Genomic DNA, 26,578 nt, shown 5'->3' on the forward strand with positions numbered 1-26,578 from the left:
AAAGGACGGTCCTCGACTCCGGTCTCTGATTGGTTGCTTCACGGTTTGAGCCTTGCCGATATTTACAAGGTATCACTTGACGCACTTATAAATAACGTAATCGTCCAAAACTGTGAGTTTACAGGCCTGGAGTCTGGAGGCCTTGTAAAACAACAGCTAACAGGGCTGGCACAGGGGCAGGGTAAAACTAAGAGCTCGTGGAACGAATGCACCCTCTGCTCATGACTCTAGAGTGTGTGTGTGTGTGTGTGTGTGTGTGTGTGTGTGTGTGTGTGTGTGTGTGTGTGTGTGTGTGTGTGTGTGTGTGTGTGTGTGTGTGTGTGTGTGTGTGTGTGTGTGTGTGTGTGTAAGGGGGGGGTCACACACATGCACACACACACATGCTCCAGGTCAACAGTAGTAGACCTGTCTACTAGGGTTTCACAATGCCCCTGGTGAGCCTGGCATTCCAATCAGGAAGTATAAGATCATCCGGACTGCCACATCCCAGCTGGTAACCAACCGGTCCCCTGAGCAGGTTATACTTACATTTAGACAGACAATCTGTTTGCTATTCAGCTGTTAGAACTGTTAGATGTAAATTGGAAGTGAGAATTGTGAAGTTGTTTCCACCACAGGTTGTGTTTCTGTCGTTTTGTTTCCATTTCAAGCCTGAACAGACATCCCAGTATGGAGGAGGATGTGCAGTGGGCTACCAATGTGACAGCAGAACAGGACCTCAAGAAGTCTGAGGTAGGGGGAAATGAGCACTTATTTAGCACGTTTTAAACTCAAGATGCATTCTAGTAGTAAATAGGTAACACGTCATTGCGTTATGATAAACAACAATGGTGTATTAAAAAACCCATTCCTTACCCCAGAACACTTCAACGGGTGACTATCCAGGAAGACAAATGAAAGGGAACTCTATTGAGATGGCTAGTGAGACACTAACCTGCGAGGCTGTATACTTTCTGTGCCTCACACCTTTTCCTAACCAAGGCTCTAAAGAAGATGGATGGGAGATTCAGGGCTGAATCCGATTCATGACATAATAGACAATTGTTTTACATTGAAAAAGTTGCCTGAGAGATCATTAATGCCATCATATTTAGCCACAGATGAGTATTTAACGGTCCAATGCAGCCTTTTTAAAATCTCAATATAAAATCCTTTCTGGGTAACAGTTTGTTTTCATTTAAAATTGTTAAAAATAAACAAAAATAGCTTTGAAGCAAATTTCTCAAGCAAGAATTATGTTAGAACTGAGTAAGGAGGGGAAAACTGGAAACGATCTGTTATTGGCAGAGAGGTTTGGAACTCTCTTTCTAATTGGTCTATTAACTAATATACAGCTTGGTGCTGTTACCATGGAAGGTCAAAACTCCATCCCACCAAAACAGGCTGAAATTTCAGGAGATCTTTTCGAACAGCTCTTACACTAAAAGGGCATTGTCATCATTTTCACAATTTCACAGTATTTTTTCAACCTCATAGTGTGGAAATGATATAAAACACAGGAAAATATCTGGGCCTTTAAAACAATGACGTATCCTACTGTACATTTTAACATAGACACAAACATGTGTACAAACACCCACACATACAGTACATGCACTTGCATTAGCTGGTGTGAACTGTGTGTGAGGCTGAGTGACCTGAGCTAGCCTTTGCTGTGACTGTGTGACTATGTGTGACCCATTGACTGTATAAGAATAGACAAAGCCATCAATGACATCACACCATTTAAAGCTCAGGAAGTCGGTTTTAGCTTGCTAAGATGGCGTTTCTTGGAAGTGGGGAGAATGGCGACCGCTTCAGGAAGTGGGGAGGACGACTGCCCACTCTCATTGAGTATTTCAAGTTTAAGTCCGACCGGGGACTGCAGGCTGCCGGTAGCAACAAATGTATCCTTTTAACTTGTTCTTTGTGAGATTTGTTTATAATTCGTTCAATGACATACTGTACATCTGGTGTAATAGAAGCAATTATTGATGCTGTGACTGTCTTCTGATTTTAATTTCATTCACACAAATATTGACCACGAAGATTGCCATTTTCCCATTCAGTACACAGGGGGATACTGCTTTCTGAAAACAACTGCCTGCAGTTCTCTGGTCGGCCATGAACTTCATGGCTTCAATGAGAGGGGGCAGTTCTCCCCCTGGCGTGACCTATAGTTATCTGAGGTATCTATAACCACATGACCCGTTGCTGCTTCTGAAATAGTTTACAGCTTATTAACTTAACAGCCTGACCTCTGACCTACAGTAGGCTATCTATAGAACATTGCTACATCTTTACAACTAATACATGAAATCAAGTAATTACTGAAATATAAATAAAGTAATGTCCTTGATTAGACATGTATTTTGTTTCATAGACACTTTCATAGACATTTGAATGTCATGGTGTCTGCAATGATTTTACTTTTTATTTGTTCATGTTTTTACCCTTCTAATATCATCATTTCAGTTTGCAATGATTCATTTGACTAGTCCGGGCAAAAATACATGATATTGCATGGACAAGTGTTCTTGTAGATTCCTCTATGATCCATGCCTCTTAACAGATTGTTTGATACTGGCTCCAGGGAGAGAGCAGAGTTACATATCACCTTCCTCTACAAGCAGACAGATTTGGGATTCACAGATTTTAATGAATGACTTCATTTATACTTTCTTACACCAGCAGTTCAGCACTAGAGGGAAATTAGCTTGTTAGTTATACATTATATTTACCACTAATCTCATGTTACACTTTTGTTCATCGCTTTAGTGTAATATTTAGTGCAAGTATGTGGTACATTTTCACAACTCTTAGTACAAAATGCAAAACAGATCATCAAACAGGCAGTTGTTCCAAAACTTTAAGCACATTTTCAATTGACAATTCAACACACAAAATCATAAGTCACTTTTTCACAAAACGTAATCAGTGTTTTATCTAGAAATAAATGTTTCACATTACAATACATGTTCATATAAAGTCATTTTGTTTCACAATGCAATGCTCACATTACTTTTGATATGATTATTTTCTCATATTCGAAAATACATTTTACTATTACTTAATCCAACTGCTCTTAATCGATAATCACTTAACTGTCTGGTAAACCTAGAATTTACACTGGCTTGTCTGCTACAGATTTAGAGAACTACATCATTCAAATGTATGTCTGAAAAATAGAAACATAAAAGGTATTATATATATTTTAATTATTATAATTTTATAAATTTAACTAGGCAAGTCAGTTAAGAACAAATTATTATTTACAATGACAGCCTACACCTGCCAAACCCGGACGACGCTGGGCAAATTGTGCGCTGCCCTACCGTATGGGACTCCCAATCATGGCCAGTTGTGATACCGTGTGGATTCGAACCGGGCTGTCTGTAGTGACACTGAAGTGATGCCTCAAGCACTGAGATGCAGTGCCTTAGATCGCTACACCACTCTTGAATGTACTACTATGACGATGACTATTATGATTTTACTTCACAGTAAATAAAATAAAAATATGTTATTGACAAGATCAGATATATACTGTATGTAACAAATCAAAGTTTACTGGTCACTGTCACGACTTCCACCGAAGGTGGCTCCACTCCCTGTTCGGGCGGTGCTCGGCAGTCGTCAGCGCCAGCCTACTAGAAGGTGGCTCCTCTCCCTGTTCGGGCGGTGCTCGGCAGTCGTCAGCGCCGGCCTACTAGAAGGTGGCTCCTCTCCCTGTTCGGGCGGTGCTCGGCAGTCGTCAGCGCCGGCCTACTAGAAGGTGGCTCCTCTCCCTGTTCGGGCGGTGCTCGGCAGTCGTCAGCGCCGGCCTACTAGAAGGTGGCTCCTCTCCCTGTTCGGGCGGTGCTCGGCAGTCGTCAGCGCCGGCCTACTAGAAGGTGGCTCCTCTCCCTGTTCGGGCGGTGCTCGGCAGTCGTCAGCGCCGGCCTACTAGAAGGTGGCTCTTCTCTCTATTCGGGCGGCGCTCGGCAGTCGTCAGCACCGACATGCTAGCTGCCTCCGATCCATTTTTCCTTTTCGTTTGTGTCTGTCTGTTTTGTTTACACCTGTGTCCTATTAGTTCATTTGGGTGGGTTTATTAACCTCCGCTGCCTGCTAGTCTTTGTGAGGGATTATTAGTTTTTTGTTTCTCACAGTCGTTGTACCGTTGGTACTGTATTAGGAGTAGAGGTTTCTCCTTTGTGTGTTTCGTGATTTTCTCTAGGTGTGGCGACTTCGTTGGGGTGTGTTTCGTGATTTTCTCTAGGTGTGGCTACTTCGTTGGGGTGTGTTTCGTGATTTTCTCTAGGTGTGGCGACTTCGTTGGGGTGTGGTGTGTGTTTCGTTGGGGTGTGTTTCGTGATTTTCTCTAGGTGTGGCGACTTCGTTGGGGTGTGTTTCGTGATTTTCTCTAGGTGTGGTGTGTTTGTGTGATTTTCTCTAGGTGTGGCGACTTCGTTGGGGTGTGTTTCGTGATTTTCTCTAGGTGTGGCGACTTCGTTGGGGTGTGTTTCGTGATTTTCTCTAGGTGTGGCGACTTCGTTGGGGTGTGTTTCGTGATTTTCTCTAGGTGTGGCGACTTCGTTGGGGTGTGTTTCGTGATTTTTCTAGGTTGGGGTGTGTTTCGTGATTTTCTCTAGGTGTGGCGACTTCGTTGGGGTGTGTTTCGTGATTTTCTCTAGGTGTGGCGACTTCGTTGGGGTGTGTTTCGTGATTTTCTCTAGGTGTGGCGACTTCGTTGGGGTGTGTTTCGTGATTTTCTCTAGGTGTGGCGACTTCGTTGGGGTGTGTTTCGTGATTTTCTCTAGGTGTGGCGACTTCGTTGGGGTGTGTTTCCCAACCTGTTGTTGTTGGGTTGGGACTTTATAATAAACGACTGTGCCACTGGCAATTCCTTGCTCTCCTGCACCTACCTCTTCTTAGGAGGCACCTAACAGTCGCGTACACCGATTAATAGATGTTACAGCAGGCGCAGTGAAATGCTTGTATTTTTTAGCTCCTACAGTGCAGAAATAAATACAATACCAACAAGAAAATAATACAGAAATAAATACAATACCAATATGAAAATTATACAGAAATTCCAAAACAAGAAAGAAATGCATCCTCTACACAGTAAACATGTATGCAAAATGACATTTCTGGGGTCTTTTTGATCAGGAGATTTCATACTGCTTTACTAAAATATCATTGGCCAATACGGTACTTTAATACAGGCTAATACAGCACTGTACTACAGTAATATAGGCCATTTATGTAGCAAACACTTTCATCCAAAGTGACAACATTCCACATATTTTGGCATGTGAACCCAGTGGGAATCAAACCCACAACTCTGGTCTTGCTGGTGCCATGCTCTTACTAACTGAGTCACGTACAGGACCTCTACAATAGATAAGTGCAATGCTGTACAATACAATACACCATTACAATGCAGGTGGAAGATGTATGATTTCCACTACCCTCCTTTGGGCCATGGATGAAGCATGCAATGGCATCAGGCCAGACCTATGTCAGGCTTGGATTCACCATGCCAAAAGGTTTTTCCCCAGGTGCATGAACAATTAACATATTTACTGTTAATTCTTTCTATGGGTGAAATGCTCAAAACAGGCTTGATGCATACTAGTGCTGCTAAACATTGTTTCCTTCATTTCTTTCATTTGAATACATTGTGAAAGATGTTTCCAATGATCACACCTTTGATCACACATGGGATAGAAATGATGGAAATGTGATGTTTAGTCCATTTTAATGGGTAGTGCAAGTGTTGCCTAATGTAAAACACAGTGTAATGTATTGCACTTTACAGTACTGTTGGATTAGCTGGTTGTTCAAATAACTATATTGAGAAGATATCATTATGTTGTGTTTTGGTGATGAAACCAATGTACTCATTATATTTCACAGCAAACTTAGATTTTGGATCAATGGTTGTGTGGTGAACGATGTCTGCAAACAAAATGAATGCGTAATGAACGGTTTTGATTGTAAAATGGCTGCTTTACGAGTGTTGTCAGTTTGGAGTTTTGTACTAACAGTTTTTCAAATTCATCACGTACCAAAGCTTTTATTTTATTTTTAAACTGTAAACATAAGTACTGCAGAAGGGTTACGCCGGTTTTCTACAAATGGAAAATAATGTTTTGCTTGTCTTTCTATTTTTGCATGTCTGTTAATTGTACATTAAGGTGTGTTTATCACTTAGTTATGATTTGAATATTATTTCTCTGTTATTAACCAGCGCCGCAGAGCGCGAGCGGTGAAGCTGGGACGTATGAAGTGGGACACACCTGAACAGGAAGAACCAGGCTGTGAACCCACCAATCACAACGTTGAAAGCATCCAGGTAAAGGAAAAGGCAGTAAACTTCTGATACATTTGGTTATGTATTCACCCTCAGTTACATTAATCTGTGAATCCCACATTGTAAATCCAGCAATAGTTTACTGTCAATACATTCTACTTAGCTCTCTTTTACCAGGCTTGTTATTGAGACAATATTTGATTCTATTCACCTGTATTTTATGAAGAACACACAACCTATTCCCCTATATCTATATTCCCCTATATCTATATTCCCCTATATCTATATTCCCCTATATCTATATTCACCTATATCTACCTCAAGAGGCTGTTTATATTTCCCCAAGGTTGGTTACTGCCAACAACATTGTTATATTACCAGATATTTTGTTGAGAACATGTTCTCATTTACAAGCTATGAGGTTACCATGCTATGAATGTATCTGGCCATTAGCCACTTCAACATGTGCCCCTGGTATCTCTGCTTTTACAGGCACTGACCTGACCCTCTCACACCAACTCCCCTTCTATCCCCGGTAGTAAATCAGGTGGAGGCTAGCTACTGTTCAGACAGCTGTTGGTTTACACTAGACACAGAACAAAGGAAGGGAGGCCAGTCACTCATACCAGACTCTAGGGCTGGTGTATGAAGAATGAGCCAATAGTAATATGTTTAATAGTTAAGACAATATTAGATATAATTACACCATGAATGTGATCTATCTTGTGTTTTGGCAGTCGTATTCTTTATTGTTGTTAATTCTGAGTCAGTCTGTATGAGAGGAGAATCTAATCTTCTGACCACCATCTTGTCTCCCCTAGCCAGAGGAGAGAGAGAGGAATTCATTTTCAGAGGGGAAGATAGTTGATCAGGGAGGACCAGAGAGCATCAAGGAGATCTGCCGGAGGAGGAAGTTGAAGAAGGCAGGGTCCTCATCCAAGGTGGCCATGGACATACCTGTGGTGAGGCAACATTTATATCACATTTAGCAATATTTATTTTTGATGACCGGAACAATGCAGAATATACTCTTGTTTGTCATTTTGAAGAGTGGGACCAAGGTTTGCTGATTCTGGATCAGTTGCAAGTCCCAGAGAGTAACACAAACACGTTTTTATGGGTCCCTGTGTTTCCCTTCAGTTAGGACCTGTAGACACTTTTGACTTCATGAAGGCAGCGACTCAGGGTAAACTCAAAGTGGTGGAGAAATATCTGGAAGATGGAGGAGACCCCAATTTCAGTGATGAGGAAAGTACTAGTCTGTATGGTATATGGTCAGCTTATCATGTCACATGATCTGGATTTTAACCTTTATTAAGCTTCTTTCACCGAACGATCACTTTTTCTTTTAATGTCAGAAGGTCTAGCACCATCCTCAGACAATTGCTTTAATTTTTGGTCTAATTCCCATTTCTGGAAAAGGCTTAAAACAAAGGTTAAAATCCAGTCATGTGACTTCACTTCACAAAATATATGTATTTACTTGTTGATTGAAAGATCTGGCCTCAATAGTTCAAAGTTCAACTGTATTGTCCAAGAGGTCAATTGAAATGATTGTGGCCTAGCAATCTGCAATGGCCTTGCCGTACTGTAGCAGTAGCACAAAATATTTTACACAACTCAATTATACCTTTTACCTGAAACAGATATCATTTCAACAGATCAACATCTTACATAACTAAATATTTTTCCAGTTAAGGAGGACAGCACTGCACTTTGCCTCCATCGAGGGACACTCTACCATCATCCAGAAGCTTCTAGAGAAAGGAGCTAACATCAATTCTAAAGACCGGGTGAGAGACTCTTGACATTAACACAGTATGTTCTATAGTCAATGTATGTTGCCGTGATAAAAGCTATGAAATTACATAGTTGACATAATTGTGTTTTTAACTCCAATACTAGGGAACAAACAGACAACTTTTAATCATATATACAGTTTGTAACCTCTATATAACCTCAAGTATTGTGCTGATAACTGGATAATTGATAAGGTTAGGGCTGTGGAATGGAAAGCTGGTGATGAGTCAGTGGTTAAGTCTCAGACATTGTACAGTGAAGGTGGCCATGTGTGTGTTCCAGCTGGAGTCCAGAGCTGTTCACTGGGCCTGTAGAGGAGGAAGCCTGGCTGTGATCGAGGTCCTCCAGAAACATGGAGCAGACCTCAACATCAGGGACAAGGTGAGACGTGGGTGTGTGTGTCATGATGCTTTTGTGCGACTATAGCTACTGACATTTCATTCATTATGGAGTTAGCCAGCTAACAGAATGGCCATCTACCCACGGCCTTATCATTTCACCAGTCCAGGGTTGTCCTCAGTGGGGTTAAGATACGTATATTAAGAATATACATGTTTCTTTGTCCTTTGACTTGTAGAATTGGGAAGATTTCAGCTACAAGGAATTGTTATCTGCAGCATCTTTCACAATGTATATCACATCAATCCCGGTGAAGAGGAGGAAATGAGTAGAAATGCGCCCATTTTGGCTGTAACTCTCTCTCTCTCTCGCTCTCTCTCTTTCTCTCTCTCTCATCCCTAGCTGATGGCCAGCCCTCTCCATGTGGCCACCAGGACAGGCCATTCTGATGTAGTGGGACACCTGCTGAACAGTGGAGCCAAAATCAACGCCAGAGACAGGGTAGGACATCATGCTTTCTCACTGCATCATACCTGGTCTAATATGATTTTGTAAGCCAGTTTTGTGTGGTATTGGTGCTTAAAAAGCCTTTTATTATTCCTTTCCTCTTGAAATACAATAAACAAACATCATCATTGTAGCAATGTGGCTCATCATCTTGGTTGTCCTCATTGTCATCATTATCTTGGTTGTCTTTGTTGTCATCATTATCTTGGTTGTCTTAGTTGTCATCATTATCTTGGTTGTCTTAGTTGTCATCATTATCTTGGTTGTCTTTGTTGTCATCATCATCTTGGTTGTCCTCGATGTCATCATGATCTTGGTTGTCTTTGTTGTTATCATTATCTTGGTTGTCCTCGTTGTCATCATTATCTTGGTTGTCTTAGTTGTCATCATTATCTTGGTTGTCTTTGTTGTCATCATTATCTTGGTTGTCTTTGTTGTCATCATCATCTTGGTTGTCCTCGATGTCATCATGATCTTGGTTGTCTTTGTTGTTATCATTATCTTGGTTGTCCTCGTTGTCATCATTATCTTGGTTGTCTTTGTTGTTATCATTATCTTGGTTGTCTTTGTTGTCATCATTATCTTGGTTGTCTTTGTTGTCATAAATCATCTTGGTTGTCCTCGATGTCATCATGATCTTGGTTGTCTTTGTTGTTATCATTATCTTGGTTGTCCTCGTTGTCATCATGATCTTGGTTGTCTTTGTTGTTATCATTATCTTGGTTGTCCTCGTTGTCATCATTATCTTGGTTGTCCAGAATAAGTATTTTGTTGACACAGCTTCCTAAATGTAGTATTACGTCAAGCATTTAATTAACTGCAAAACCACTCATGTCATCTATAGATTGGAATGTCCACAGTGCAAGGTGTTCTACATTGGACGGACAAAGAGACACCTTCAAGACCGCTTAGCGGAACACAAGTACGCCATGCGGGTAGGCAATGGAGACTACCCCACGGCAAGGCACCATAAGTCCTTACACCATGGCAACCCTGCCTCCCTACAAGCTATGGGTATTGATCATGTTCCGGCCTCAATTAGAAAAGGGGACCGTCTTAAACAGTTAAACCAAAGGGAAAGTTCTTGGATTTACAAACTACAGGCCACTAAATACCCTGGTTTAAATGGAGATATGGATTTACAAACTACAGGCCACTAAATACCCTGGTTTAAATGAAGATAGGGATTTACAAACTACAGGCCACTGAGTACCCTGGTTTAAATGGAGATATGGATTTACAAACTACAGGCCACTGAGTACCCTGGTTTAAATGGAGATATGGATTTACAAACTACAGGCCACTAAATACCCTGGTTTAAATGGAGATATGGATTTACAAACTACAGGCCACTGAATACCCTGGTTTAAATGAAGATATGGATTTACAAACTACAGTCCACTAAATACCCTGGTTTAAATGAAGATATGGATTTACACACTACAGGCCACTAAATACCCTGGTTTAAATGATGATATGGATTTACCAACTACAGGCCACTAAATACCCTGGTTTAAATGAAGATATGGATTTACCAACTACAACCACTAAATACCCTGGTTTAAATGAAGATATGGATTTACAAACTACAGGCCACTAAGTACCCTGGTTTAAATGAAGATATGGATTTCTCACCCTTCCTGTAGGGTTGTGATAGGTCCATTTGCTGTCATCTAGTGGACTTTTTGCTCAATTGCCCTCAGCCATGTTTAGACTGTTGTTGTCTATGTTTGCTGTGTTCTAGTGTACTAGGGAATATATTGCTTTCTTATTCTTGACACTTCTCCCAGTCATATTTAAGGTTAGAACTACCTTTCTAGGCGTTCTGATATTTCTAGCTTGAAGTTGAATGTTTTGATAACATAGCTACTGTATTTAACTTTTTAATGTGTATGGTATTGCTTACTAGGTGTGTGCAATCAATTTTGTAACTATGCCCTCTTCAAATTAGGGCTAATTGAAAAAGCTGTTCAAAAGAGGACATTGAATTATTTCTTTGTCCTCCCTGACGAAGGCCATGCAGCCGAAACGCGTCTGATTTAAAAAAAACTTTGTTTCTATTGAACATGCCATACAAATACAGGCATTTTAATTAATTACATGAAGAGTGCCTTGGTCCTCCTTTCCTTTTGATGACCAATTCACCCCTTTTACCAAAGAGCACCTTCTGTCTACCAAAATGTACTATTGTGTACCTTAATAGCACTTCCCTTCCTCCTCTTTCTACCAGTTTTATGTGGTATTGGTGCTTAAAAAGCCTTTTATCATTCCTTTCCTCTTGTAATACAATAAACAAACATCATCATTGTAACAATGTGGCTCATCATCTTGGTTGTCCTCGTTGTCATCATTATCTTGGTTGTCTTTGTTGTCATCATTATCTTGGTTGTCTTTGTTGTCATCATTATCTTGGTTGTCCTCGTTGTCATCATTATCTTGGTTGTCTTTGTTTGTCATCATTATCTTGGTTGTCATCATTATCTTGGTTGTCTTTGTTGTCATCATTATCTTGGTTGTCCTCGTTGTCATCATTATCTTGGTTGTCTTCATAGTGTAGTATTGTAATTGTGTATTCCAGGAGGGGGACACTCCTCTGCATGATGCTGTGCGTCTGGGCAGATATAAGATACTCAAGCTGCTCATTGTTGGAGGGGCTGATACAAGGCTCAAAAACCATGTGAGTATCACATCTTCTCAAATAAAACTTGAGGTTGGCATAGACATTTTCTATTCAAATGTGTCTTTTTGCTTCCGTGTGTAACTGTTTGTACAATCACGTGTCTGTGTGTTTCAGGAGGGCTTTACAGCAGTGGAGCAGGTGAAAGAGTGGCAGTTTGACACCAAGGAGACTCTGGAGAAACTGGACCAGCTGAGGGAGGTGGGTCTGGTACCCCCACTGGTACCTAACTTACCAGACCACCAAATCAGCCTTCAGCCCTAAACCTCCACATCCCACTGGTACCTAGCTAACCAGACCACCAAATCAGCCTTCAGCCCTAAACCTCCACATCCCACTGGTACCTAGCTAACCAGACCACCAAATCAGCCTTCAGCCCTAAACCTCCACATCCCACTGGTACCTAGCTAACCAGACCACCAAATCAGCCTTCAGCCCTAAACCTCCACATCCCACTGTTACCTAACTTACCAGACCACCAAATCAGCCTTCAGCCCTAAACCTCCACATCCCACTGTTACCTAACTTACCAGACCACCAAATCAGCCTTCAGCCCTAAACCTCCACATCCCACTGGTACCTAACTTACCAGACCACCAAATCAGCCTTCAGCCCTAAACCTCCACATCCCACTGGTGCCTAATTTACCAGACCACCAAATCAGCCTTCAGCCCTAAACCTCCAATCCCACTGGTATCTAACTTACCAGACCACCAAATCAGCCTTCAGCCCTAAACCTCCACATCCCACTGGTACCTAGCTAACCAGACCACCAAATCAGCCTTCAGGCCTAAACCTCCACATCCCACTGTTACCTAACCAGAACAAATCAGCCCTAAACCAGACCACCAAATCAGCCTTCAGCCCTAAACCTCCACATCCCACTGTTACCTACCTAACCAGACCACCAAATCAGCCTTCAGCCCTAAAACTCCTATCCCACTGGTACATACCTAACCAGACCACCAAATCAGCCCTAAACCTCCACATCCCACTGGTACATACCTAACCAGACCACCAAATCAGCCCTAAACCTCCACATCCCACTGGTACATACCTAACCAGACCACCAAATCAGCCTTCAGCCCTAAACCTCCTATCCCACTGGTACATACCTAACCAGACCACCAAATCAGCCCTAAACCTCCACATCCCACTGGTACATACCTAACCAGACCACCAAATCAGCCCTAAACCTCCACATCCCACTGGTACCTAACTAACCAGACCACCAAATCAGCCTTCAGCCCTAAACCTCCTATCCCACTGGTACATACCTAACCAGACCACCAAATCAGCCCTAAACCTCCACATCCCACTGGTACATACCTAACCAGACCACCAAATCAGCCCTAAACCTCCACATCCCACTGGTACATACCTAACCAGACCACCAAATCAGCCTTCAGCCCTAAACCTCCTATCCCACTGGTACATACCTAACCAGACCACCAAATCAGCCCTAAACCTCCACATCCCACTGGTACATACCTAACCAGACCACCAAATCAGCCCTAAACCTCCACATCCCACTGGTACATACCTAACCAGACCACCAAATCAGCCTTCAGCCCTAAACCTCCTATCCCACTGGTACATACCTAACCAGACCACCAAATCAGCCCTAAACCTCCACATCCCACTGGTACATACCTAACCAGACCACCAAATCAGCCCTAAACCTCCACATCCCACTGGTACATACCTAACCAGACCACCAGACCACCAAATAACCAGACCACCAAATAACCAGCCTTCAGCCCTAAACCACCTCATCCCACTGGTACACTACCTAACCAGACCACCAAATCAGCCCTAAACCTCCACATCCCACTGGTACATACCTAACCAGACCACCAAATCAGCCCTAAACCTCCACATCCCACTGGTACAATAACTAACCAGACCACCAAATCAGCCTTCAGCCCTAACCAAACCTCAGCCCTAAATCCCACTGGTACATACCTAACCAGACCACCAAATCAGCCCTAAACCTCCACATCCCACTGGTACATACCTAACCAGACCACCAAATCAGCCCTAAACCTCCACATCCCACTGGTACATACCTAACCAGACCACCAAATCAGCCTTCACTGGCCCTAACCAGACCACCAAAACCTAAACCTATCCCACTGGTACATACCTAACCAGACCACCAAATCAGCCCTAAACCTCCACATCCCACTGGTACATACCTAACCAGACCACCAAATCAGCCCTAAACCTCCTATCCCACTGGTACATACCTAACCAGACCACCAAATCAGCCCTAAACCTCCTATCCCACTGGTACATACCTAACCAGACCACCAAATCAGCCCTAAACCTCTTATCCCACTGGTACACACCTAAGCAGACCACCAAATCAGCATTCAGCCCTAAACCTCCTATCCCACTGGTACATACCTAACCAGACCACCAAATCAGCCCTAAACCTCCACATCCCACTGGTACATACCTAACCAGACCACCAAATCAGCCCTAAACCTCCTATCCCACTGGTACCTACCTAACCAGACCACCAAATCAGCCCTAAACCTCCTATCCCACTGGTACATACCTAACCAGACCACCAAATCAGCCCTAAACCTCCTATCCCACTGGTACATACCTAACCAGACCACCAAATCAGCCCTAAACCTCCTATCCCACTGGTACATACCTAACCAGACCACCAAATCAGCCCTAAACCTCCACATCCCACTGGTACATACCTAACCAGACCACCAAATCAGCCCTAAACCTCCTATCCCATTGGTACATACCTAACCAGACCACCAAAATCAGCCCTAAACCTCCTATCCCACTGGTACATACCTAACCAGACCACCAAATCAGCCCTAAACCTCCACATCCCACTGGTACATACCTAACCAGACCACCAAATCAGCCCTAAACCTCCACATCCCACTGGTACATACCTAACCAGACCACCAAATCAGCCCTAAACCTCCTATCCCACTGGTACATACCTAACCAGACCACCAAATCAGCCCTAAACCTCCACATCCCACTGGTACATACCTAACCAGACCACCAAATCAGCCCTAAACCTCCTAACCCACTGGTACATACCTAACCAGACCACCAAATCAGCCCTAAACCTCCTATCCCACTGGTACATACCTAACCAGACCACCAAATCAGCCCTAAACCTCCTATCCCACTGGTACATACCTAACCAGACCACCAAATCAGCCCTAAACCTCCACATCCCACTGGTACATACCTAACCAGACCACCAAATCAGCCTTCAGCCCTAAACCTCCTATCCCACTGGTACATACCTAACCAGACCACCAAATCAGCCCTAAACCTCCACATCCCACTGGTACATACCTAACCAGACCACCAAATCAGCCCTAAACCTCCTATCCCACTGGTACATACCTAACCAGACCACCAAATCAGCCTTCAGCCCTAAACCTCCTATCCCACTGGTACATACCTAACCAGACCACCAAATCAGCCCTAAACCTCCTATCCCACTGGTACATACCTAACCAGACCACCAAATCAGCCCTAAACCTCTTATCCCACTGGTACATACCTAACCAGACCACCAAATCAGCATTCAGCCCTAAACCTCCTATCCCACTGGTACATACCTAACCAGACCACCAAATCAGCCCTAAACCTCCACATCCCACTGGTACATACCTAACCAGACCACCAAATCAGCCCTAAACCTCCTATCCCACTGGTACATACCTAACCAGACCACCAAATCAGCCCTAAACCTCCTATCCCACTGGTACTACCTAACCAGACCACCAAATCAGCCCTAAACCTCCTATCCCACTGGTACCTACCTAACCAGACCACCAAATCAGCCCTAAACCTCCTATCCCACTGGTACATACCTAACCAGACCACCAAATCAGCCCTAAACCTCCACATCCCACTGGTACAATACTAACCAGACCACCAAATCAGCCCTAAACCTCCTATCCCATTGGTACATACCTAACCAGACCACCAAATCAGCCCTAAACCTCCTATCCCACTGGTACATACCTAACCAGACCACCAAATCAGCCCTAAACCTCCATATCCCACTGGTACATACCTAACCAGACCACCAAATCAGCCCTAAACCTCCACATCCCACTGGTACATACCTAACCAGACCACCAAATCAGCCCTAAACCTCCACATCCCACTGGTACATATCTAACCAGACCACCAAATCAGCCTTCAGCCCTAAACCTCCTAAATCCCACTGGTACATACCTAACCAGACCACCAAATCAGCCCTAAACCTCCTCATCCCACTGGTACATACCTAACCAGACCACCAAATCAGCCCTAAACCTCCACATCCCACTGGTACATACCTAACCAGACCACCAAATCAGCCCTAAACCTCCTAACCCACTGGTACATACCTAACCAGACCACCAAATCAGCCCTAAACCTCCTATCCCACTGGTACATACCTAACCAGACCACCAAATCAGCCCTAAACCTCCTATCCCACTGGTACATACCTAACCAGACCACCAAATCAGCCCTAAACCTCCACATCCCACTGGTACATACCTAACCAGACCACCAAATCAGCCCTAAACCTCCACATCCCACTGGTACATACCTAACCAGACCACCAAATCAGCCCTAAACCTCCACATCCCACTGGTACATACCTAACCAGACCACCAAATCAGCCTTCAGCCCTAAACCTCCACATCCCACTGGTACATACCTAACCAGACCACCAAATCAGCCCTAAACCTCCACATCCCACTGGTACCATACCTAACCAGACCACCAAATCAGCCCTAAACCTCCACATCCCACTGGTACCTACCTAACCAGACCACCAAATCAGCCTTCAGCCCTAAACCTCCTATCCCACTGGTACATACCTAACCAGACCACCAAATCAGCCCTAAACCTCCACATCCCACTGGTACATACCTAACCAGACCACCAAATCAGCCCTAAACCTCCTATCCCACTGGTACATACCTAACCAGACCACCAAATCAGCCCTAAACCTCCTATCCCACTGGTATATACCTAACCAGACCACCAAATCAGCCCTAAACCTCCTATCCCACTGGTATATACCTAACCAGACACCACCATTTCAGCCCCTGACTGGGTGCATAGGGCTTAACTTCAACTCCCATCCTGGACAGGCACAGCGTGTGCAGGCTTTTGAGTCCTCTTAGAAAGAAATAGTGCTATCTAGAACCTAAAAAGGTTCTTTGGCTGTCCCCATACCCTATTTGGTTCCAGGTAGAACCCTTTCCACAGAGGGCTGTATATGGAACCCAAAAGATTTCAATCTGGAACCAAAAAGGGTTCTCCAATGGGGACATTTTGTAACCCTTTTTTCTTCAAGTGTACATCAAAACTAGACGATGAAGTGAGGTTTGTGCCCAGTTGGCTACTGCATATTTGATCAAGTCATTTCAATGCAGACCTACAGTCATGGCAAACTCTCATCATCTTGTTTTCTGGTTATATTTGATGTAACAGGATCGTACCGTTACAGTAGTGGCCTGATAATATATGCTCTACTAGTGTGTGTCTGCATGGCTCTCAGGAACATAAACCAAGCACTTTTACTTGTTATAAGCACGTTTACTGTATTTGTTATATATTTCCTGTATACTCACACCCCTCATGTCCATGGTATTTGATTCATGTGTTATCTGCAGTGTGTCTTTCTAGGACACAACAGGCGGAAGTTCAAAGATTAGTTCTGTGTGCCGTTATACCAGTGAGGGTGAGACTGCTGCTTTCATGTCATCTGCTTTTGCTGAAAATACATTTTTAGAAAAGTCCTTTCAGCTGAGCAGTGTGGTGCTAGTGACTGGACTTATTAAAGCAACTCATAGCCGATTCTCTTCTGAAGAGCTTTAAAACCCCTGAAAAGCTGTGTTCTTGCATTAGAATCATTAGACGTTGAAGTCTGTGCCTAGTGGGGACACTATCTTGCCATATAGGCTAGTCACCATATATTCAATGTAAATTGCAGATAATCCATATGAGAATCCAAGATTCACAGTGCATTCACTGCCACCTCTCCAACATTACACCATCCATGGGGATATTAAATCAACAAATGATTTACAAATGTATGTCGAAGTGCATTTTTGTTCTTGTTGTTAAAAGTCTTTAAGAGCAGTATTTTGTGAGCAGATTTAAAATACTACCAATGCGGTAGGCCCATGTGTTGATTGCATCATCATAGCTTTATATCAGCATTAGATTCTGATTTGAAACTGCATTTGGTTTATCCTCCACCATTATTACAGTAATTAACAAATGACTGTCCATCAGCAGTTGTTCCACGTTTAAAGGTCACTGGAAAACTGTTATTTTTACAGAGGCTAGAGTCACAGACAACGTTTAGTTCAAACGGGCTCTATTGTCTCTGTGGTGCCCCAGGGGTGGATGGGATGGTTGGGGTGGCTGTTTTTCCTTCGTTAAACACCCCGGATTGGGTTAGAAATGTGTGGACATACTTCCGTGGGTCCAGTGGAAATATTTTCCTGTTGTCATCATAGGTACAGTCCTGCCTGAGGGGAAACGATCTCTAGCTCAGGGATAAACCTGTCAGAATGTCTTTTGGTTTGACGACATTGACGTGTATCTCTGAATAGTGGAAGGACTTAAAGCAGTAGTAGCAATAGTATAAGCCCTGTGAATGTGAGTTCACTGTACCTTTGCCAAGAGGTCTGGATAACTGCTGGTTCAAGCCCCACTCCATAGGTTCTCCATAAATCACTACAATGGTATCGATTTGAGTGCAATGTCTGAAAAGCACCTGAAAGATAAAGCTATTAATATTAGTTCCAATCCTCACTTTACAGAATATGTTCCTGCCTAGTTAGATAAAGGTAAACAAAAATAAATAATAAATAAATAAAACTGGTTAAACTTTGACTTCTGAGCCATCGGGGGGACATTGTTGCCATAGTGACAGTATGTTGTGTATTGTACAGAAAAGGTGCATCCAAGCGTGTTGGTTTTGAACAACAGAAAATGTATATGTATGCCAATGTTATTTATATTAGCTTAGAAAACCTATAATCAACTGCATATTTCTGTATATAATTTAACATGTAGTGTACTGCTGACATCCACACATAAAGCTCATTCCAAATCAAATAAACATCAGATTTCAGTAGGATTTCCAGTAAGCCTCCCTTTGTCGTAGTGGCATCTCGATGTTACCTCCTCTCCTTGGTAGAGCAACATGCTCAATGCCTGTGTATTTGAGGTAGGAGATTGGATGGTTAGCTTCAACAAAGTGAGCTGCTTCTGGATAGTCAACGTTCTTACCCCTGATTGAGCTGCAGTGTTCAGCTATGCGTTGTTTTAATTGTCTTTTCGTTTGTCCTACGTAGGCTTTTCCACATGAACAGGTGATGAGATAGATTACTCCCTTGGTCTTGGATGAGATGATACCCCTAACAGGGATTTTTATACCTGTATAGTTCTCAATCAGTAAACATCAACTTTACAAAACGCACACTAAAACTATGATACTACATATCCACAGTCGTATATGTCGCATTCTCTTCTCCTGAACCACATCTGCTCTGACATGAAAGAACAGCATTGGCACAGATCAAAACTATTTCCAATTAGGTCTCCACCATATTGCTCTCTTCTACACTGTATTTACAGTTAGTGAAATTGGAGAGGAGAGGAGACCACTATCGACTATTGAAATGAAGGAGAGGAGAGGAGACCACTATCGACTATTGAAATTAAGGAGAGGAGATGAGGAGAGGAGACCACTATCTACTATTGAAATGAAGGAGAGGAGATGAGGAGACCACTATCGACTATTGAAATGAAGGAGAGGTGATGAGGAGAGGAGACCACTATAGACTATTGAAATTAAGGACAGGAGGTGAGGAGACCACTATCGACTATTGAAAAGAAGGAGAGGTGATGAGGAGAGGAGACCACTATAGACTATTGAGATGCAGGAGATGAGGAGAGGAGACCACTATAGACTATTGAAATGAAGGAGAGGAGATAAGGAGAGGAGACCACTATAGACTATTGAAATGAAGGAGAGGTGATGAGGAGAGGAGACCACTACAGACTATTGAGATGCAGAATAGGAGATCACTATAGAGTATTGAAATGAAGGAGAGGAGACCAATGTTGACTATTGAGATACAGTCCTGGAGTAGAGTAGTATGGGGGAGGGGGAGGAAAGGAGATCCCACCTGCAGCAGTCCACCAGACAGACCTGTTAGCTTACTATTAAACGGTTATAACAACAGGGCTGTCTTCAACTGCCACTGGGTTTATGTCAATCTCTTTAGTCTACAGAACCTGCAGAATTCTCTGTTGTGAAAAGTTTTGTTTGTCATGATGAGTATGATTATTTTGTTCATGGTTATTTTTATAGACTGCCCGGCAGGAAACCTTGCTCAAGTACACCACAGTGGGCAAAATATATGAGCCGTTCCATTCCATTTTGATTTATTTCTTGTTGCCATAGAATCCCATTGACACTCTCAAATACTTAAATATCTTCCTGCCTGGCGTAGTGAAAAGAATCCATTCAGAAACTTCAGATGAATGTCATGACAACCAAGGCTGACTCATTACTGTCTCATTACTGTCTCACTACGAATGAGGATGTCTGGAGAGATAATATAGGACGGAAACCCTAATGAAGAGTATGCTTTAAAGACACAACAGAGGGACATATATGAAGGTTTAACTAATGCACCTAAAATGCCATACAAACAAAACATCTTTGCCTGTAGGCCTCCATACTAGGCTCTGCATGTATAACACAAGCTTCCTAAAATGAGTCTGACATACCAGACATGGCAGACTTATACGTACATGATGTTCCAAATGCCTCACATCAGTTCACTTCATTTATTCAAGGACTTCCCTATTAGAAAATCTCAGTTGTGGTACAAATTTCCAAAGATTTTCTTTGCAAAATCATCTGCAAGAGACAAACCTTTGCAGACAATACATGGTATTTGTATCTGTCTAAATCAGTCTTATTATGATGGCTTGTGGGTGGATCATTTACAGTGTGAGCTTCTCAACAGCTCTTGGGTTGGGGCCCCAACCTCACAACCTTTTCACAACCAGATTTTTGGGGGACCCTGAGAGCTGTTTATTCTCTGTTGGTTGGGGCGTGATTGTGACTACGGTGGGTCATCTCGGTGATTAATGGTTTATGTTGGCCTGGTCTGGTTCCCAATCAGAGACAGCTGTTTATCGTTGTCTCTGATTGGGGATCATATTTAGGCAGCTATTTCCTCATTGTGCTTTGTGGGATCTTGTCTACAGATAGTGGCCTGTGTGCACACCAGTAGCTTCACGTTTCGTTTGTGCTTTGTTGTTTTTGTTCGAGTTTCGATTGATTAAAAATGTGGAACTCTACGCACGCTGCGCCTTGGTCCAATCATTATGAGATGCGTGACAGACTCCAAAAAGGGCTCGAAGGAGTGTTAGTTCTGTATGTGGTGGAACATCGCACCCCACCCACATCTATTCATCCCCTTAGCTTCGAGAGGACCGTGTTAAAGACAGCAAACTGCAGCATCAAATGGGTTCCAGCGACAGCAGAATTCACATTATTGACAGAATTTGTATTTATTTCTGATGACATTCACTTTGTGGTATAGGCAGCTCTTTGTCTCTCTACAGGGAAATATTCAGGATACCCAGTGAAAGAGAACTCTCCTTTATTTTGATGAATACATATGTGGGTAAACCTTTATCGTCGTGAGAAACACTCTTTCTATCAAATAAAAATGTTAAATTAATTAAATGATTATTTTTAACATTCTCTAGTCTGTGTTGCCTATCGAACAAAGAGATCTCAACAAAGGTACAGATTTATTAGAAGGTACTTTTTATTGTCAAATTAGCAGCCAGAATGTCAACAATAAGACGTCTCCTGTCAATCCCTTTGTCTTTGTTATTAGCATAAATCCCTAGGGGATAAGTCTTTACCATATAGCATTGATCTCCATGTCATTCTACCCTCTGGGGAATAACGGAGTATATAATGATGGTCTCATTACACACACACACACACACACACGTCTGCTTCCAAAATCCTCTGTATATCTAATAATTCCATTGTCTTTAGTAAAGGCTCTAGTTGTCCACCGACAAAAGCATATATTTACTCAGTCAGAGTAAACTGTTAATGTACAATGGATTCATTTGGGTTTCATCACACTATAGCCATGATCAATTCTAGTAGAATACAATTCAACCCCACAGAATACAGATACCAACCGTCCTATGACTAATAATGACAACTCACATAGGTGTGTAATTAATGGTTAATAAAGTGTCCCTAGCCTATAAAGTGTCACTTGTCCCCTAACAGAGATATACTGTAAGACACACATGTAATGCTATACACACACCATAGAGAATAAACAGCCTGCTATCGGATCAACCATGTCCTTCCCTCATGTCTTGACAAAGGGAAGGATATGTGACAGAAATGTTGCATTTGTTATATGTTGGTTTTTAGAAGTATACGGACTGTGCAAGATTTTGACCATTTCCCTCTATTCGTTCTGTTAAAGCTGAAGTCTTTAATTGGATCAATAACAAAGCATATTCCCCACCCGTTTCGCTAAAAAGCAACGGAAGGGTCTGGAGAAATGTAACCACTCTCAAATTCAAAGACAGAGCTATGGATTCAAGGACTGAACATCAAATGTATCATTTTAGCCATGTTTTGAGACTGTACAGTGTTTGTTTAAATGTACGAACCTCTTAAGGATCCGACCCTTTTTTCCCCAAATCTAACTGCCTGTAGCTCAGGACCTGAAGCAAGGATATGCATATTCTTGATACCATTTGAAAGGAAACACTTTGATGTTTGTGGAAATGTGAAATGAATGTAGGAGAATATAACACATTAGATCTGGTCAAAGATAAAACAAACCATTTTTTGTATTTGTTTGTACCATCATCTTTGAAATGGAAGAGAAAGGCCATAATGTATTATTCCATCCCAGGCACAATTTCGATTTTGGCCACTAGATGGCAGCAGTTTATGCACAACGTTTTAGACTGATCCAATGAACCATTGTATTTCCGTTCAAAATGTTGTATCAAGACTGCCCAAATGTGCCTAACTGGTTTATTAATAAATGTTTAAGTTCATAACTGTGCACTCCCCTCAAACAATAGCATGGTATTATTTCACTGTAATAGCTACTGTAAATTGGACAGTGCAGTTTGATTAACAAGAATTTAAGCTTTCTGACAATATCAGATATGTCTATGGCCTGGGAAATGTTCTTGTTACTTACTTCCTCATGCTAATCACATTAGCCTACGTTAGCTCAACCGTCCCACGGGGGTACACCGATCCTGTAGAGGTTATTAACTGACTAAAACAAGTGTATATTTGGGTTCTGATGGTTATGCAAGTTAAACTAAGCACATGAGTAATTTATAAGTTATATTCTTCAAGAATCAATGATGCAGCAACTAAGGACTCATGCCACTCAAAATCAGTGTTGAACCTACTCTCTCCTTACAAATGACATCCTTGGAGAGGCTGTTAGAGTGGAAAACCACTGGAGTCATTTGAGTTGAATCCCGTCATCACCACAACATGTGTCTCAGAGGATAGTATGTGTGTGTGTGTGTGTGTGTGTTAGCCTCATTAGGATGTCATGCTTCTGGATATACCCTCAGAACAAATGGAGGGGTAGGAGAGGAAGAAGAGAATGGATGAGGATAGGAGAGGAGGGAAAGGAAGAAGAGAACAGATGAGGGTAGAAGAGGAGGGAAAGGAAGAAGAGAACGGATGAGGGTAGAAGAGGTTGAGATAGGAGAGGAGGGAAAGGAAGAAGAGAACGGATGAGGGTAGAAGAGGTTGAGATAGGAGAGGAGGGAAAGGAAGAAGAGAACGGATGAGGGTAGAAGAGGAGGGAAAGGAAGAAGAGAACGGATGAGGGTAGAAGAGGTTGAGATAGGAGAGGAGGGAAAGGAAGAAGAGAACGGATGAGGGTAGAAGAGGTTGAGATAGGAGAGGAGGGAAAGGAAGAAGAGAGCGGATGAGGGTAGAAGAGGTTGAGATAGGAGAGGAGGGAAAGGAAGAAGAGAACGGATGAGGGTAGAAGAGGAGGGAAAGGAAGAAGAGAACGGATGAGGGTAGAAGAGGAGGGAAAGGAAGAAGAGAACGGATGAGGGTAGAAGAGGTTGAGATAGGAGAGGAGGGAAAGGAAGAAGAGAACGGATGAGGGTAGAAGAGGTTGAGATAGGAGAGGAGGGAAAGGAAGAAGAGAGCGGATGAGGATAGAAGAGGTTGAGATAGGAGAGGAGGGAAAGGAAGAAGAGAACGGATGAGGGTAGAAGAGGTTGAGATAGGAGAGGAGGGAAAGGAAGAAGAGAACGGATGAGGGTAGAAGAGGAGGGAAAGGAAGAAGAGAACGGATGAGGGTAGAAGAGGAGGGAAAGGAAGAAGAGAACGGATGAGGGTAGAAGAGGTTGAGATAGGAGAGGAGGGAAAGGAAGAAGAGAGCGGATGAGGATAGAAGAGGTTGAGATAGGAGAGGAGGGAAAGGAAGAAGAGAACGGATGAGGGTAGAAGAGGTTGAGATAGGAGAGGAGGGAAAGGAAGAAGAGAGCGGATGAGGATAGAAGAGGTTGAGATAGGAGAGGAGGGAAAGGAAGAAGAGGACAGATGAGGGTAGAAGAGGAGGGAAAGGAAGAAGAAGATGGAAAGGAAGAAGAGGATGGAAAGGAAGAAGAGGATGGAAAGGAAGTAGAGGATGGATGAGGATAGAAGAGGGGGGAAAGGAAGAAGAGGGAAAGGAAGTAGAGGATGGATGAGGATAGAAGAGGAGGGAAAGGAAGAAGAGGGAAAGGAAGTAGAGAACGGATGAGGATAGAAGAGGAGGGAAAGGAAGAAGAGGGAAAGGAAGTAGAGAACGGATGAGGATAGAAGAGGAGGGAAAGGAAGAAGAGGGAAAGGAAGTAGAGAACGGATGAGGATAGAAGAGGGAAAGGAAGTAGAGAACGGATGAGGATAGAAGAGGGAAAGGAAGTAGAGGATGGATGAGGATAGAGGAGGGAAAGGAAGAAGAGGACAGATGAGGGTAGAAGAGGAGGGAAAGGAAGAAGAGGACAGATGAGGGTAGAAGAGGAGGGAAAGGAAGTAGAGGATGGCAGAGGGGAGGAAGAAATTCATTTTGATCCTCCTCAAATGAACAGTTCCTCTATTTAGACAATTTCTCCAACACACCCTGTTAAGGCAAATGTGAAATGTGTGTTTTATCTACAATACAAACATATCAATAGGTCATTATTCACATATTGTAGATAAGTCTCAGTATAGGACTAGTTCACCAGAGTGATGCCTATTTGATGAATAGCTGATAAATGAAATGCTAGATACTTTAAATAGTGCAATTCCATTATGATAATCCAGATTAATGTTGTAGGTGAGAACCACTATTTAGTGCATAATAAATTAATCATGTTTTGGGACACTTCCATGTTTTCAAAACAATACATCTGCGGGCAATGTTTGTTCGAGACCTAAAGTGAGACCGATTCAAGACCGGAGTCAAAACCAAGACTGGGGGGGGGGCTGCCTGCCAGTGTTATCATGAAGCAGCACTGTTCAATGTCGGTCCAGGAGGGCCGAAACACTTCTGTTTTTCACCCTCTCCTTCTAATAAGGGACAATTCAGACCTGGGACACCAGGTGAGTGCAATTAACTACCAGGTAGAAGAAAAACATTTGTGCGTGTTTCAGCCCTCCAAGACCGACATTAAATAGCTCTGATAAAGATATTTCAAAACAAAAGAGAACAATGTGGCCTGACAGGTTCCCACACACATGCATTAAGACATAGATTAAATGACAAGTAACAGCTCATTTAACTGCATACTTTCCATTCTACTTGAATAACAATCATACCTGTCGTTATTCTATCGTCATGTTCAGTAACATTAAGCACGCTGCTGACCTGAAAAGGCGTCAGATGGAGTATGGCATTAAGATTGCCAGCAAGCAGTGTTTTCCTGTTCTAAAGTGAGATGCTGTAACTGTGTTGTGTGTTTCATTGCAGAAACATTGTCCTTGTTGTAGTTCTAAGAATTAACATTTCAGACACTGTAGGCTTATGGTGACAATTGTTGTTGCTGAAATTTGCTACAGTCCTGACTGACAGACAGAGACCAATCCCAAGGCTGTGTAGAGTCAGTAGCCCCTCCTAGCAGAGCAGACAGGTGTTCCGTTTGCCCCATGTCCATCCAAGGTAAGTTCTTGGTGAATTCACACAACCACAGTTCCACACAATGAAAGGCATCCCAGGTTCCCTTCACGTCCCTTGTTGAGGTGATAACAGAAGTCTATGTATAGAATAGCCATAATGGTGTACAGAAAATCACAAAAATGGTGTGTAGTAATAGAGCCATAAACCTGGTGTGGGCACCAAGGTGAAGCTTTGAAGAGTATACCACCTCAGTCACCAGCTTCATCAATAAATGCATCGATGACGTCCACATAGTGACCGCACGTACATTTCCCAACCAGAAGCCATGGATTACAGGCAGCATCCACACCGAGCTAAAGGCTAGAGCTGCTGCTTTCAAGGAGCGGGACACTAATCCAGACGCTTAGAAGAAATCCCGCTATACCCTCAGACGAACCATCAAACAGGCAAAGCGTCAATACAGGACTAAGACTGAATCGTACTACACCGGCTCTGACGCTCGTCGGATGTGGCAGGGCTCAAAAAATATTACGGACTACAAAGGGAAACACAGATGCAAGCTACCCAGTGACGCAAGCCTACCAGAAAAGCTAAATGTATTTTATGCTCGCTTCGAGGCAAGCAACACCGAACCATGCATGAGAGCACCAGCTGTTCTAGATGACTGTGATCACGCTCTCCGTAGCCGATGTGAGCAAGAACTTTAAAAACTGGTCAACATTCACAAAGCCGCTGGCCAGATGGATTACCAGGACGTGTACG

At 42.8% G+C, this 26,578-nt stretch overlaps 1 protein-coding gene and 2 long non-coding RNA genes across 3 annotated transcripts; 1 reads left to right on the forward strand and 2 right to left on the reverse strand.

The window, feature by feature from the left end:
• Positions 1-510: 510 nt before the first annotated feature.
• Positions 511-12,059, forward strand: LOC112247656 (ankyrin repeat domain-containing protein 2). The gene is made up of 9 exons (XM_042305854.1): positions 511-732; positions 6,218-6,322; positions 7,102-7,242; positions 7,421-7,524; positions 7,971-8,073; positions 8,363-8,461; positions 8,822-8,920; positions 11,505-11,603; positions 11,721-12,059. The coding sequence occupies exons 1-9, from the start codon at positions 670-672 to the stop codon at positions 11,865-11,867; spliced, it is 960 nt and encodes a 319-aa protein (XP_042161788.1). The 5' UTR covers positions 511-669; the 3' UTR covers positions 11,868-12,059.
• A 695-nt stretch (positions 12,060-12,754) lies between these two features.
• On the reverse strand, positions 12,755-13,098 carry LOC121840766. Its single transcript, XR_006079894.1, has 3 exons — positions 13,021-13,098; positions 12,877-12,961; positions 12,755-12,818 (listed from the first exon to the last, which is right to left on the reverse strand). It is a non-coding gene; the product is annotated as an uncharacterized LOC121840766 (long non-coding RNA).
• A 66-nt stretch (positions 13,099-13,164) lies between these two features.
• LOC121840765 lies at positions 13,165-13,823 on the reverse strand. Its single transcript, XR_006079893.1, has 3 exons — positions 13,750-13,823; positions 13,569-13,672; positions 13,165-13,204 (listed from the first exon to the last, which is right to left on the reverse strand). It is a non-coding gene; the product is annotated as an uncharacterized LOC121840765 (long non-coding RNA).
• Positions 13,824-26,578: the final 12,755 nt, after the last annotated feature.

Source organism: Oncorhynchus tshawytscha, linkage group LG25 (assembly GCF_018296145.1).
Source record: "Oncorhynchus tshawytscha isolate Ot180627B linkage group LG25, Otsh_v2.0, whole genome shotgun sequence".
Lineage (NCBI taxonomy): Eukaryota > Metazoa > Chordata > Actinopteri > Salmoniformes > Salmonidae > Oncorhynchus > Oncorhynchus tshawytscha.